General features: G+C 42.9%; 1 protein-coding gene across 1 annotated transcript in view; it reads right to left on the reverse strand.

The window, feature by feature from the left end:
• Positions 1-350: 350 nt before the first annotated feature.
• Positions 351-15427, reverse strand: part of LOC110301303 (sodium- and chloride-dependent transporter XTRP3B) — a 33174-nt gene continuing 18097 nt past the window's right edge. The window contains exons 5-11 of the mRNA XM_021171714.2: positions 14242-14352; positions 11450-11691; positions 10473-10635; positions 5097-5301; positions 3806-3965; positions 2627-2792; positions 351-1740 (exon numbers count right to left, since the gene is read on the reverse strand). Coding sequence (XP_021027373.1) covers positions 1591-1740; positions 2627-2792; positions 3806-3965; positions 5097-5301; positions 10473-10635; positions 11450-11691; positions 14242-14352 — 1197 coding nt within the window. The 3' untranslated portion in view covers positions 351-1590. The remainder of the gene's footprint in view (positions 1741-2626; positions 2793-3805; positions 3966-5096; positions 5302-10472; positions 10636-11449; positions 11692-14241; positions 14353-15427) is intronic.

The raw sequence follows: 15427 nt of genomic DNA on the forward strand, positions 1-15427 counted from the left end.
TAGCTATACTTTGGTTCTCACAACAGTGAAGCTAACTTCTCTTGGGACATTCTCAGTTTTCCTGACAGAGAGAAGCCTTTGCTCAGAAATGACACAATTTTTCTGTAGAGCTCATTTTGGACAAGTCTAGGGCAGTGTGAGTTGAAAATCAAAACTCTGATTCTCAATCAATATGTGTATGTGCTCAAAGAATCCCAGCTAGATCCCGGTATGACAGGTAACTGTAAGGTTGAATTTGCTCCTGGCATCTTCACATATCACCTTATATACCTAAAAACTTAAACTGATCTAACAGCTACCATTCTGTAACATGTGGGTATCTTGTCAGCAAGAACCAGATTGCAAAGTCCCAGTCTTAAGATGTATTGTATTTGAGGTTCACAACATAGTTAGAAGAGGTTACGTAATAAATGTGTAGTACACCAGGGCATTAATGCGTCATCCCACACAGTTTTTGTTAACAGTAAAATCAGATTTAGTTAAAAAAAAAATCCTAACAGTTTTGTGTTGCATATAGCACTCCAGGTTTCCCCCCCACATCTCTATTTTGTATTGTTTGGTCTACAGCTCATTTCCCCCTTCTCTATGAGCAAGAGTCTAGTCACATATAAAGGAATATCCATTAGACTGTAAAAAATGGATTTATCTGTACATTCAGACTGCCAAAAGAAAGAAACCTGCCAGTCAAGAATACAATATGCTGTAAAGTTTCATTTCAATGATGAAGCAAAACACTTCGCTAGATAAGAAAAAGCAGAGAAAATTAATCATTAAAAAATACCCTTCAAGAAATACTGGATGGGTGAAGTAAGAGAGTGTTTGAACCCAGGCTGGCATCGTCTGCTCCCTCCCCATTTACCCACCCCCTCTGCAAAGGAATGGCTTAAACAAAAATAAAAGGATAATTACTGTTCTAAAACGTATATACCTGGCCTGGTGGCACATGACCTGTTGTGCTAGTTTGGGGAGGCCATGGCTAGAGGACCACAGGTTCTAGCCTAACCTGGGATGCATAGGTCCAGACCAACCGGAGGTCCATATATACAAGACTCTACCTCAACCAAAAAAAGCAATGTTAGAGGTAAATTTGTGGTCTAGCATATCATGACTGTAATAGTGGTGTGTAAAGAATGAGAGCTAAAGATCAAAATGCTCATAATAGATATAATTTTTGATCTGTATAATACAAATGGTATAAATCCTAACAACAAAAGTAATATGTCATGGAAGAGGAGGAATAAAAGCTGTTGGGAAGTGGTGGTGCACACCTTTATTCCCAGCACTTGGGATGCATGTAGATCTGAGTTCAGCGTCAGTCTGATCTACAGAGTGAGTTCCAGGACAGCCAGGGCTACACAGAGAAACCCTGTCTTGAAAACAAAAACAAAAGGGTCAAAGCCTAACGGTCAGAGTTAGGTTTCTGTCAGCCTACAATTTAATACAGAGAATTCAATTTTCCTTGCAGATTCAGGAAGCAGAAAATACTTGTGGCTTTAAAAAGCAGCTGTAGAACTCCCACTGCTGGATATATATAGGGAGTGGCTGTGAAACAGTGAATGACTGACAGGAAGTCTGTGGGATTTCCAGTTCTCAGGCTGCAGGAAACTGTTCTCTGCTCTTGAAGTGGCGTGTGACAAAAGTCCCCAGGGCTACCAGAGGGATGCACATGGTGGAGGAGGCTACCAGAAGCCCAATGACAGCTAGTGCGTATGTAGGATAATCCTTAATCACCACGTGGCCCTGCAAAAAAAAAAGACAGGAGAAGCCTTCACTAGCTGAGGCAACTCCAGCCTCTGTTCCAGACAAGGAAGAGAAATGGTAGGAGTCGGTGTTTAGGTTTGAATATGAAACACTTCCCTCCAGACTCAGGTGCTTTTTCTCCAGCTGCTAGCTTCCACTTAGGTTCTGGAAATGATAGGAAGTAAGCTCTATCTGGAGAAACATGTTATTGGGGACTGATTCTTGGGTTATCTGGTGTCTGGAGGCTTCCCCTGTTTTCTATCAGGAAGTGAAGAAAAAGGCTGCTTCACACTCTTGTTGGCATGACACTCTGCCCAACGAATAAGGCCAAGATATCATGGATTGAACTTTCTGAAACTATGACCCAAGATTTTCTCTCTGCATTTATTATGTCAGGATTTTGGTCAGTGAAATAATAAAAGTAACATGGGAAGGAATGGACCTGTAGGTCAGCCACACACACACCTTACCCACCCTACATTAATTTTACAGCAAGCATGCACAAAAGCACTCCCACCTTTTCTCTTTTACCCATAGAGAGCACTATTTCCACATGTAAAGCTCTTAGGTGAAGCTCTTACAAAGGAAGAACCATTACTCATTCAGGGATGTCCTCATTGTCTAGGGGAAGTTCCACTGGGATGCTGTGGAGGTAACTTTTATGGTCTTTACACATCGTGGTTGAAAACTCAAGAGACCAGTCTGCTGTAGATTGAGCATCTGTAACATGTTGATGAAGCTCCCATGCTATCTGTCACCTGTTAACACCACCACCACCACACACACAGCACAGCAATGGTTCCTGTGTCAGAAACTGAAGGGCTGTGTTCTGGAGTGACACTGTTGGCTCTGCTCTGTTCCTCAGCCCTGCAGGGACATCACATACCTGAGTAGCATCCCAGGCTTGGTACTGCAGCGTTCCCGTGAGGATGTAGTCACTCAAGTAGAAGATAAAGAGGCCGACGATGAGCAGTGGACTCACAAACGCCCACATGATCTTCCAGTACCAGTTGAGGGTGCAGCCAGTCATGGCCCGAAGGTCACTTTCAAATCTGTTTGGACCACAGGGAGAAAGCCTGGAGGGAGGGGCTCCAGATCCATACTCTCTGCACTTAGGAAGATGCTATTCTGGTTACCAGTGATCTTTGAGTGTGACCCTGAACCTGTCTGATTCCTTCCTTTCCTGGGGGAGGTGTTGAGGAAAAGAGAAAAGGGCTGAGGCTGCCTAAGAGGAGAATGACCAAGAAGGAAGGGATCATGGCATCTCCCCACTGTTGGCCTTCAGAGGAAGGTTCCTGATGTGGACCTGAGGGTAATTCCTAGAGAAGATGGAGCCAGGGTGCATGGTGGAGGAGGATGCCAGTCCCCTCAGTCCACAGGGCTATGGTGACATTGCCACTCTGCCCACCCACCCACTCTGTCCATTAGTGATGATGAGTCCAAGTATTCTCTGCTCCTCCTTGAGATGGCCTCAGAACAGGCACTTTGTGTTTGGAAGAGCAAGTAGAGTGGAGCAGTAGAGAGGAGGTTGTGAAGGGCTCTCTCTTCCCCTCCTCACAGGATGACTAAAAGAACAAGATCCTAGACTAGTGGTTCTCAGCATGTGGTCCCCGGAATACCAAGGAAAGTGCTAGAAATATCAATTATTACACTTTCTCCCAGACTTTAGCCAGACCCCTAATGAAGGAGTTCCTGTAATCTTCATTTCATTGGCTACCAGTTTGAAAACTCTATGTGACATTTTTGGCTCCGATGCATACGTCATCACTTGGAAGACTAAAAACATCCCAGTGTTGGACAGGGTTCTTGAAAATCCCCAGTGATCAAAGTATCTAAACCTGGAGGTTGAGTCCCTGATCAGAAAGCATGCCATGATAAAAAGTGTAAAACAGGAAATAGAAAAAGGCTGTTGGATGCAGGCCAGCTGAGGAAGCAAGAGATGAATGAGATCTGAAGGCAAAGAGGCATCTAAAAGGGACATGCCTATTGAGGAAGGATGGTTTTCTTATAAGTGTGGCCCTGCAGCTTAGCTACCCCATGTAGAAGGCAGGGTCTGAGGTCTTACCTCTTCAGCCCATACACATAGCACACAGCTATGATCTCTACCAGCACAATGAGCAGCAGAGACAGCGTGGCTGTATAGTCATTGAATAGGTCAAACCAGTAGTTCCCAGCCTCCATGGTGAACACCATGCCAATGGTACAGTTGATGAGGCATACCAAACCTGGAAGACAAGATCACTGCTCATCTCTCTGAGTCTCCCTACTCTCATCTCACATTATTTGCCAGCAGGAGCTACAGGTCCCTAGGTGTACTTTAAAGGGTAGGTTCACCGACATGAGCTATAGGAGCTGCTCTGTAGGGGATGTCAGCTCATGGAAAAAGGAACTGGGGACAGTATATACAACTGGGCTGCAGAGACCCCGTCCCGGGAAGGATGCCAAGTGCTAGGAAGGTCTGAGTAAAGAGAGTGTAGCTTTCTTTGAGTAGTCAGAACACAAAGATTGGATTACCCATCTTGTTTTACCCATCTTGTTTTACCCATCTTGTTTTACCTATCTTGTTTTACCCATCTTGGATATGGAGTTACAGAATCATCAGAGGCAGAGGTGTCTGGCCACAGAATTCTCATGACCCTGGTTGGGTGCATGAGAGTGAAGTTAATGGTAGCCATCATGAGAAAGGCTTTACTAATAACCTCACAGTCAAAATGCATGAGGAAGTGGTATGTGCTCTCACAATGAATGATTTATCAGACAGGATCAGGGGTTGACAATTGCACAGTGCAGCTAGCTCACTGACAGGTTTTGAGTGTTGACAGCAGGCCTACAATATCTTTGTAAATGACCTTTCAAGAGCAGAGGCAAACACAAGTAGCATTAGCAGTCAGAAAAGGGTGATCTGATCGGGGGCTTGTTGCCTGGAGAGTATGTGGAAGGAGCGCCTGGCCTGGGAACAGGACATCACCTTAGGAAATGGACAGTTTGTGGAAGGAGCTCCTGGCCTGGGAACAGGACATACACTCACCTTAGGAAATGGACAGTTGATGACTGTTATCCTTCAATTAAAACAAAAACAGATGGAAGCTCTCAAAGTCTGGAGACCTGAGTGCAGGCTGGGGAGTTAGCCTTTGCCCAAGGGTGGGCTGACTGACCACCTCACTTCCCTGCGATGGGGTATGTTTCTAGTCCATCTCCAGGGCTGAGTAGGGCACAGTACAGGAACACAGTTAGACTCCTAGAGCCTGCTTCTGGAGTTGGCTTAGAAGCACAAGGTTCTTGAGGAAACCATTCTGCCGATTGCATTACATTTCCCTGCCCACCCATACCCTCCCTCCTCAGCAGTGTGTCCTGACCTGAAATGGCCTCCTTGGGCAGGTAGCTGGAGATGACCTTGCTGTCAGTCAGAGGGGTGAGGATGGCCGTTCCTGTCCCCACCATGCTTCCCATACCTAGTGTTAGCAACATGAAGAAGTAGAGCACTGACCAGAGCTGGGAAACTTCCATGTTTTTAATGGCCTCAGTGTAGACGATGAAGGCCAGGCCTGTGCCCTGGACAGCCTGAGAGTGGTAAAATGATAGTAGTTATTACCTTGATAGTCTTTTTAACAAATGTGTTCAGTGTCAGGACCTGGGCTGAAGTAAAGGAAACAGGTTCATTGTGTGGCCAGCTCCAAGGTCCTGAGAATCAACTATACTGGCTCAAAAAAGCTAGCCAACACACACACACACACACACACACACACACGTGATGAACCCTGCATTCCCCCTTCCTATCCCTCTTACATTTTAGATAAAATATTACAAAATTGTATTTGAGTCTTTGTTTCCAGTGCCAGAACTGAGAAAGTGTGATGGGCCCTGTGTGGTGGGTGTGACCTGGTAGGGTTCCTTGGTGGCCACATTCCTGTTTGTAACCTGCTGTGGAAGCTGAGCCTGTTACTTCTGCCTAAAGTCAAATGTTTTTTGACACCAGTGAAGGGTCCTGAGTGGGTGGGTTTAGACTAACCATAAGCCACAAATTCACTAGAAGCTTACAAAGCTGCAAAAAGGTGAATCGCCATGAGTAAGAATGCAAACACCTAGCACATTCCTCTCTTCAAATGGATATGTTTCTCAGACTGAGAGGTGTTATGAACTAGATTTGTAATGTTGAAACTTCTACCCTCAAAGCGACTACATTCAGAGTAGACCTTTAGGGGGAATCACTAAAGTTAGGAAAGTCTTCAAGGGTGGAATTCCAGTCCAGTAAGATAACAAAGTAATATCACTGATCCTAGAAACAAACTTTCACCAGAAACCAGTCTCTAGAATTATGAGAAAGAAATATCGGTTGGTTTAGCCACCCAATCTCTGACATTTTGTTATGGTAACCTGATTGACTGGTATAAGAATTTAGGTCAGCCCAATCGCATACCAATGGTGTTGATTATGAGGATGCATACAACTTTAAAGTAATAAAATCTATTCTTACTACTATTGCTACAGAGTTTTTTGGGGGTGGGTCTATCTTTTATACTCAGAATTTACCCAGGTCCTAAGATGCTGGACACTCAGAATCACTAAAGATTAGTCTAAGGTAGTGGCTCTCAGTTCATTGTCTCTTGCAAATGAAAATTAAAGGTGCAGCCTTTATTAAGAAGTATTTTGGGCTGGAGAGATGACTCAGCAGTTAAGAGCACTGCTGAACACATTATACACACTCACACACATATATATATAAGAAAATGGCAGGTGAATAAAGACTATCTGTTGATATTAGCTAATTCTCTGGGTTATCATGGGCCCCCACATGTATGTGTATGCTCATCTCTGGCTCTAGTTTTGTTACGGACCTTGACTTTCTGCTATTATTAAGCTTGTATTGTCTACCTTTGGACTTTGCAGATATGTCAAGTGCTGTTAACTAGACCCAGCTGTGTTCTCACATCTACATATAAACTTGTAGCTTTACCATGGCAGAGAGTTAACTATGACATCGGTCTAGACAGAATCTTGTTATGAGAAGCCATCTGTGCTTGTAATTTAGTTATAATTAGCTTCACTAGAAGATATATGAAAGAATAATACTGCTTTACCTGTGTTCCCTGAGGACTTTGGAGCGGGCAGCCTATAGCTGTCTCTGACCAAGAACCCTGCGCTTTTATTGTCTAGCTCGGTTATCGCATACCCATCCAGAAGCTCTCCTATTCACCTTAGTGTTCCAGAATTTGTTGTCTTAACCCTTAATCTTCATTTTAACCACACCCTTTGTTCTCACTACAACATGTATGGCAAATATGGGCCCTCTTCCCTCACCGCCTTCAAAGAGCTAGCTCCTATATTTTATGAACCAATGTGAAATTGCTGTAATATTTAATTGAGAGTTAACTACAAGATTTGATGCTGTTAAGAAAAATAGTGACTTGGAAGATACATATATCCGCTTGTATCTAAGACAAATTCAGGAAAATAAATCTATAATAAATAAACAAAAGTCAATACAACTAACCTGAAAAGGTGGGTCAAAATAATGAAGATAAGAGGCTTCTATAATAGTATTCAAAACTTTAAGATACAAAGTTCCAAAGAAAAAAAAAAGAATAAGAAGCATGCTTAAGAGATAACAGGTTTGAGTTTTCCAAAGTTATAAGAAACATCATCCATAGATCTGAAAACACAACATTAAGCCGGGCGTGGTGGTGCATGCCTTTAATCCCAGCACTTGGGAGGCAGAGGCAGGCAGATTTCTGAGTTCGAGGCCAGCCTGGTCTACAAAGTGAGTTCCAGGACAGNGCAGGCAGATTTCTGAGTTCGAGGCCAGCCTGGTCTACAAAGTGAGTTCCAGGACAGCCAGGGCTACACAGAGAAACCCTGTCTCGAAAAACCAAAAAACCAAAAAAAAAAAAAACAAAAAACAAAAAACAAAAAACAAAAAACCACAACATCACTTAGGCCTAGATTAGATAAATAAAGGTACATTGTGTTTGTTTTGTTTTATTTTGGCAACCAGAACCACAGGCCTTTCCTAGCCCCTCTTCTTGAAGAGTATTCTCTAGAAAAATCTAAGAGTGTATTTAAATTAAAAAAAATGAGACAAATAAGCCCACTATCAATTCTACCTTCATTGTTGTTGGAGTCTTAGTGCAATGAAGAAAAGGAAATGGGGTATAAACATTTAAGAGAAACTATAGCTGGCCAGGTTAGTGAACACCTATATTCCCACCACTTGAAGGATGAAGGCAAAAGGATCATCAGTACAAGACCAGCCTCGACTGACTACAAGACTCTTCTCAAAATGAACATAATAATAAAAGAGGCAGGGAGCGATTTGGGAGAGACATGTCAATCAAATGGGATGAAGAAACAAGCAAGTGTTGCTATCTTAATGTCTGACAAATAGACTTCAAACTAGTACTAGTCAGGAGACAAAGAAGTACACTTCATTCTAATTAAGGAAGCAATTAAGAAGGCATTATTATCTCAAATATGTATGCACCAAACTCTGGTGAATGAATTTCATAAAAATTATACTAAAATTAAAGACAGATTAACATCAAACCATTAATAGTTGATTTCAATAATGTCAGAATTAAATGTTAAAATACATCAAATGATGTTAACATTCTACAGAATATTTTACCCAAACCCCAGAGAATGTGTCTATTCCACTTAGCAGTACAGAGAACTTCTCTAAAATAGGACACATCCTGCAACACAGATCTTACCCAATCCAGAAAGACTGAACTAACTCTGCACCTCCTCTGACCATTGTGCAATAGAACTGAAAACTGGCATCTCTAGTAAGTAACAAACTCAAGGAGATTAAACAATTCATCACTGACTGGTGAATGGGTCAAAGAAAAATCGTGAATTAACAAAAAACTAATAAGTCATGTGGGGATAAGTTAGAGCTCTAAGTGCCTATAATAAATAAAGCACAAATAAATTTCAATAATAAAGCTCAAAAACTTTGAAAAATGATGTCTTAGATACTTTTCTATTATTATGAAAAGGCATCGTGACCAGGACAACTTATAAAAGTATTTTAATTTGAGGCTCACAGCTGCAGTGGGTTAGAGTCCATGACCAGCATAGAAGCAGGCAGGCATGCCACAGGAGCTCAGAGTTTACATTTTGATCTGCAAACATGACACAGAGATAGGTACACTGGGAATGGTCTATGTTTTTGAAACCCCAAAGTCTTCTCCCTCTGACACCACTCTTCCGACAAGGCCATACTGTCTCTGAAAACTATACATTTTGTAATTTTTGCCCCACTTGTTCATTTTTGTTGAAGATCTGCATGAGAATGATCACTAATAATCACGCAATAGAGTCAATATTAGAATGTCTTGAAGTCTCCTCTGACAACAAAATTAGTGCAAAACTCTTCAATTTAGTCTCAGGCAGGTTCTTAGGACAAGGGCAAAAACCAGCCACATCATGGGCCAAATAGCATAATGGTCTCTTGCCCAGTTACTAAATAGTATTGTTTCCCCCCCTGAAAATTCTTGAGCTGGGACTTCATAGTTCACATTGATCTCAGCACTATTTATTGTCTTCCAAGCTCCTACCTACTAGGGTGGCCGATTGAGCTCCTTTTACAGAGTTTAATAGTTTTCCCAGTCCAAAGCCCCACAGTCTTCTGCATTCCTCCACATTCTTCCAGCATGGCCAGACCTGTCACAGTGATAGCCTACTCTCTAGTACCAACTTTTGCTTACTTTTCTCCCCCATGACCAAGGCAGGTCATAAAAGAAAGTGTTTGATTTGGGGCTCACCATTCCAGAGGGTCAGAGTCTATGAGTATCATGGCATGGAGTATTTCAGCAGGCAGGCATGGTACTGGTGCAGTAGTAACTGAGAGCTTACACCCTGATCCACAAGTATTTGACAGACAGCTAGGAATTCAAGTATGTGAGCCTATGCAGGCTGTTCTCATTCAAACAACACATCACGAATATGTTTTGTTACTTGTATTTTTATGGAAACTTCTGTGTTAGCCATTTTTCTCATCATTGTGAAAAAATTGGAAGGGTCAGTCTATGGTTGCTTGGGCTTTGCTTGGGCTCCATGCCCTTGGGCAAAACATGCCGTTGGGACAGTTATTCTATTTCCTAACATAAGGGAAGGAGAGAAAAGGCAATACAGAATTAACTTAAAATTAACTTAAAATGTTCAAATATGTGACCCCCTCCCCTACAGGCTCACATACTTGAACATTTGGTTCTCAGTTGGTGGAATTGTTTGTGGAGAATTGGGGTGTGTGACATCATTGGAGGAGGTGTGTCATGGGGAGAGCAGGCTTTGAGCTTTTAAAACCCCAGTTTAGCTCTCTTCTCTGCCTTGTGCCTGTGGATCAAAATGTAAGCAGCTCTCAGCTGTGTGTGTGTGTGTGTGTGTGTGTGTGTGTGTGTGTGTGCGTGTGTGTATCTAAATGACAAAAGTTTCAGCATTTGAGAATATGGCATGTGCACGTGTGTGTGTTACCTTATCATCTCTGCCTTTTCTGAGGTTTTGAAACTTCAAAAGATGAAGGAAAGGAGAGAAAAACTCAGAGACTCCAGGAAAGCTTTCCAACAAGAATGATCTCAAGTAGCAGCTGGGAGAGCAGGAGTCCTGTCCCCCTTATCACTGAGTCAGGGAAGACAATCCAGTTTCCTATCTTCATGGACCACGTAGAGGCTCTTGCAGGTTCTTATGAACTAACTGTGGAGAGAGGCAGTCCCCACCCTTCCCAGGCCTCTTACCGTGTCCAGCTCTGATTCCAAGCTGCAGTTTCTAATGTGTGGGAACACTTCACTGTACTTGTTTGGGTAAGTAGATGCCAGGTAGTTCTTCACCTCCTCCAGGTTGCTGGCTGTCAGAAAGCCATCTTCAAGGTCAAAAGAATTGGTCAGCAGCAGAATCACCCTGCAGAGCAGACCATCTTTACCTTCACGACTAAAAGGCCCTGATAACTCTGAGAATCTCATTGAAGAGAGGGATTCTTGCTTAATGACCCTTTGAGAGGTAGACAACTCTGGATGCCTGTGCAGAAGTCTCAGGTCTGAGCAGAGATGGAAGATAGGAACCCTGATCCTATAATGAGGCTGTTTAATATCTTGGCCAGTAATGTCTGATGAAATTGGATAGAGTGTTAGAAATGTAACATCACATTTAATATGGCTAATGCCACTGAGTAGCCAATTAACCTCAAAATCACTTAAAGTTAAATTCATATTCAAATTGTTTGAATGCACACTGACTTCTGTTAATTTCAGTCTACTGTAGAGATAGCTATTTATGGTCAGTGATCACCCTACTGGACGTCTTAACATCTGAAAGATGGTCTTCTGTTTAAGGAAAGCCACAGACAGTAAACTGTGTAGTCTCTGAGACTCGGACCTCTAGAGAGGTCTTGGTTACACTTGAGATGGTGAATGGGACCAAAGGCACTGGCACTGTTTGCTGAATACCTTTTTCTGCTCAATGCAAGGGTCACCTTAAACTGCATATTCCCTGCAAGGCAGGTAACTTTATGGCCCCCCAGTTTCTAAGGCAGCCATTGGCAATTGAGAAAGGAGAACTGAACCTCACATTGTAGCTCCTAACAGTGGTTGGTGTCTTTTGTCTACCCCTTGACTTCTGGGAACCTAGCCCTGCCCAGTCACCCTTTCAGCTCAGAGCTTTGGAGCCTTGCCTTCCCACTTGAGGCCCGAAGCACTGAGGGACAGCTTAGACTCACTTGTTTAAGCAGTTTTCATAGTTGAAGGTGGCCTTGAAGCCATAGATGGAGAAGGTGACAATACTGGAAAATATGGCAGTAGTACTATTGATGACAGACACAATGAGGGCATGCTTCTGGCAGTCGTTGGAGGGTTCATTGTAGCTGGCAAAAGCAATCAGGCCACCACACCCTAAGCCCAGTGAGAAGAAGATCTGTGTGGCTGCATTGATCCAGGCCTTGGGGTTGGCTAGCTGCTCAATCTGGAAGGCCAAGAGGGATAGGACTGAGGAATACTGGGCCCCAATCCACAACTCCCTCTCCCAGGACAAGTAGGTTCAGAGAGGGGGAAGAAATTACCTCCCAACTTCTCCAACTTCCACAGCTGTCAACATCTTGGTAGTGAACCACATCACTAAATGCCCGGTAAAGTAGTCTCTGATTTAAAAGATACTAGGCATTCCCCAGATGCCTCATTCTCTTTAATATAGATTATTAGCCAAAAAACAGACAGATTTCCCTTATGCTAGCCCAGATGCTATGGACATTCTGAGGAAGCTGCATTGCCTCAAAACTACTTGCGGCCAAAGCATCTCGCTAATGCAGAAGGCAGTGTTTAAGCCTTGACTGTTTCAAACAGCTTCCTATGGACAGTTTTCCATCACAACCCTGGCTGAATCCTAGCAGCCATTTTCATCTGTGTCAGAGGGAAAATACTTTTTCTCTACTGGCCAAGAAGGCCTCTTGGGGTTGGAGAGATGGCTCATCAGTTAAGAACATTGGGTACTCTTCCAGAGGACCTGGGTTAAATTCCAAGCACTCACATAGCATTTCATAGCTATTGGGGTAACCTCAATTCACACTGTGTGAAGGTGTATCCCTGTATTTTCAGTTGCTGATTACTGTAAGTGCTGGCAGGATCTTAGTACTGTCATTTTATGGCCCATCACAGGCTTTATTTTTTAAATGTTTGTCCTTCCTCGCCTGCCTAAAGGCAATCTTAGAGCTGTATTGTCTTGCTGCTGAGTAGTTGTAATAAAGATCTGGTGGCTAATAGCTGAGGCAGGATGTACCAGTGTGGAACTTCTGAGAGTGATTCTGGGAGGTAAGCTGAAGCAGGAAACTCGAAAGCAGACACAGAAGGGAACAGACATGGATCAGAGTGGAGTGGGAGGTAAAGGGTTGGAGGCTCGAATAGATTAAGTTTAAATGGTAGTTAGGAGACTGCCTAGCAAAAGGCCTAAACTTTAAACTATATTAGAATTCTCTGTGTCATTATTTAAACTGCTGGCAGTCTGCAAAATGTTGCACAAGACATAACTGTCTATAACCCCCGTTCCAGGGGATCCAGTACTCTCACACAGACATGCATGCAGACAAAACATCAATGTACATAAAATAAAAATTAATTAATATTCTCTGTCAGGGGAGGCAGCCTGTTATTGGTGCAACAGTACTTCAATTACAAAATAACTGTCGTGATCGATGCAAACACACACTCTTTCTCTGGCTATATAAGCAGGTATTTGGCACAATTTTTGGGTTAGCTGTGCTACTCTCTTGCACATTAGACCTCATAAGTCTTCTCTTGTGTAAAGTTTTCTTGCCTATTGTATAGCTATTTCCTACTAACTGAAACATTTCCCTCTAGAGGGTGGTTCATTGAGATTCAGGAGGTAAATAAAACCAACAAGGTCTCAAGAGGCCCCTGAAACTTAACAGATTCACAAGCCCACTCCCCAAGATTAATTTTGCTGGAGAGAAGAGACAAGTTGTGTAGAATGCTTTGGGAATGTAGCTGTTATGCATCACTGCCTATGCTGGGGTGGGTTTCTCCTGTGCTACAGCATCCTCTGAATCATCCATGCTCCTGTATGTAGCCTTAATAAACGAATGGTTCAAGTTAGCTTTGGACAGAATGTTGGTGCTATATTTAGGATGAACAGCATTTGTTCAGTCTTCCCAGAAAGATCATACAACATCAGTTTTTCATCATCATTATTAGAGTGGGATGGAGGGGGAATAGGAAGAAGTGATTGTGGAAGTGACAGCAGACTCAGAAGGACACAGGACAATGACACCACCATGGCCATCACTGCAGTAGTGACAGGGAAGCTAAAGATTTCCAAGAGAAGAGTAGGAGTAGGGAGAATAGGTCTCAAAGATAGTCAAAGCTGAGAAAAGTTGAAGACTACAAATTGCCTCTGCTGCTAGATAAATTCTAGAAAACCATAAAGCTAAGAGCTAAGGGTTTAAGGTCCCCTAGGTCTGAGAGCTGTCACACCAAAGAATTCCCCAGAAGGATTGCCACAGATATTTGTCTCCAGGCACAAAATTTGCTAAATAAATAATATGATCTATTTCCATTGAAGAACACTGGCCTGGAGAGAGAAGGTTAAGGAAGGGATCATTGCAACCTGTAGGGAAAGGGTCTAAGGAAGCATGGAGACAGAGAAGGGACATGACTGGAGTGGCATCTGCGATCATCAGCTTAGTGAGGCATCTAGACAGGACTTTGGGTGAGACTTGGAACATAATGGGCACAAGGAAGGAACAGTCGTTGGGGAGGTCAAAGTGTATGAAGGAACAGACAGGGGAATTGATGCTCTACAGTGTGTAGGGTCCAGAGTAACTCGTCAGGGGAGGTGGTCCAGCCTCATAAAGCATCCACAGCCCTTGCCCCAGCCTTGAGCTTACACCATCCTCCTTGGTTATAGCTCTTCTTCCTTGTACCATGATTATTTCCAGGCATACCAAAAGGGACCAAAATGGGTAGCAGCACCCTTAAGACTTTTTTTTCCTGCAGCCCATACCTTAGGTGTGAACATGTATGCCAGGCCATTGGTGGCTCCATGGAGTGTGAGGCCCCGGACCAGGTAGATGATGAGCACAAAGTAAGGCAGTGATGTGGTGAAATAGACCACCTGTGGGAATCCAGGAACAGAGTCAGCCTCAGTTGGGAGGAAATAGCTATGCAACAGTTGGCAAAAAAGTCCACTTGGCATTACCAATAGACATCACTGATATGACGATTACTATGTTCACAGAATCTTTAAAATATGTGAAGATAAATCAATAATATAAATCCTGTGAGTTCTTTAAAACAACTCATTCAAGGGAATTTTTTTTTAAATGGAGCCTAATGCTTTCCTGTCAGAGAACAGCACAGCTAACTTGAATATAGAGCCACACACCTGCTTATATCACTAGGAAGATGCTAGCTGCATGGATCATGGCACAGTCTTTAGATCAAATGACTTAGGAGTTTGCCCACAACTGATAACAACTGGAAAAAGTACCAAAATCCTTTTACATGACCTGAAAGTTTTTAGGATAAAAATAGGGTCACCTTTATTACCTCTAACATAAAAGTAAAGAAAGCCAGGGGGTTATGAAAAAGAGTTCTTACGTATGACTGCTTGATAGTCATTGTCACAAAAACCAACAGAAACAAAAAGGACCCGGAAATGTGTCATGTAGGTCTGTCTAGGTTCAGTCTGTGATTAAAGTGTTTCTTGCTGTAAGTCCTTGTGCTCAAGGACTTCAGTCTTTAAATATCATGTATAATCCTCCCCACATTTACCTTTAAAATGTTCCCCTTGGCTCTGTGAATACATCCTTAGTCCAGTATGCCACCCATTTCTCTATGGCTCTCTGTGAATACCATAGTTCTAGTTTCCTTCTAGTTTCCCTTCTGTGCTATGACAAAACACTTTAAACAAAAGCAACTTGGAGGAGGAAAGGGTTGATCTGGCTGACACTCTTAGGTTACCGTGCATCACTGAAGGAAGTCAGTTCAGGAACTCAAGGAAGAATTAGAAGCAGAAGTCAATAAGAAATACTGCTCACTGTGATGAAAGGATGGACCATCTAGAGACTGCCGTATCCAGGGATCCATCCCATAATCAGCTTCTAAATGCTGACACCATTGCATACACTAGCAAGATTTTGCTGAAAGGACCCAAATATAGCTGTCTCTTGTGAGACGATGCCGGGGCC

Source organism: Mus caroli, chromosome 9 (assembly GCF_900094665.2).
Source record: "Mus caroli chromosome 9, CAROLI_EIJ_v1.1, whole genome shotgun sequence".
In the NCBI taxonomy this organism is placed as follows: Eukaryota; Metazoa; Chordata; class Mammalia; order Rodentia; family Muridae; genus Mus; species Mus caroli.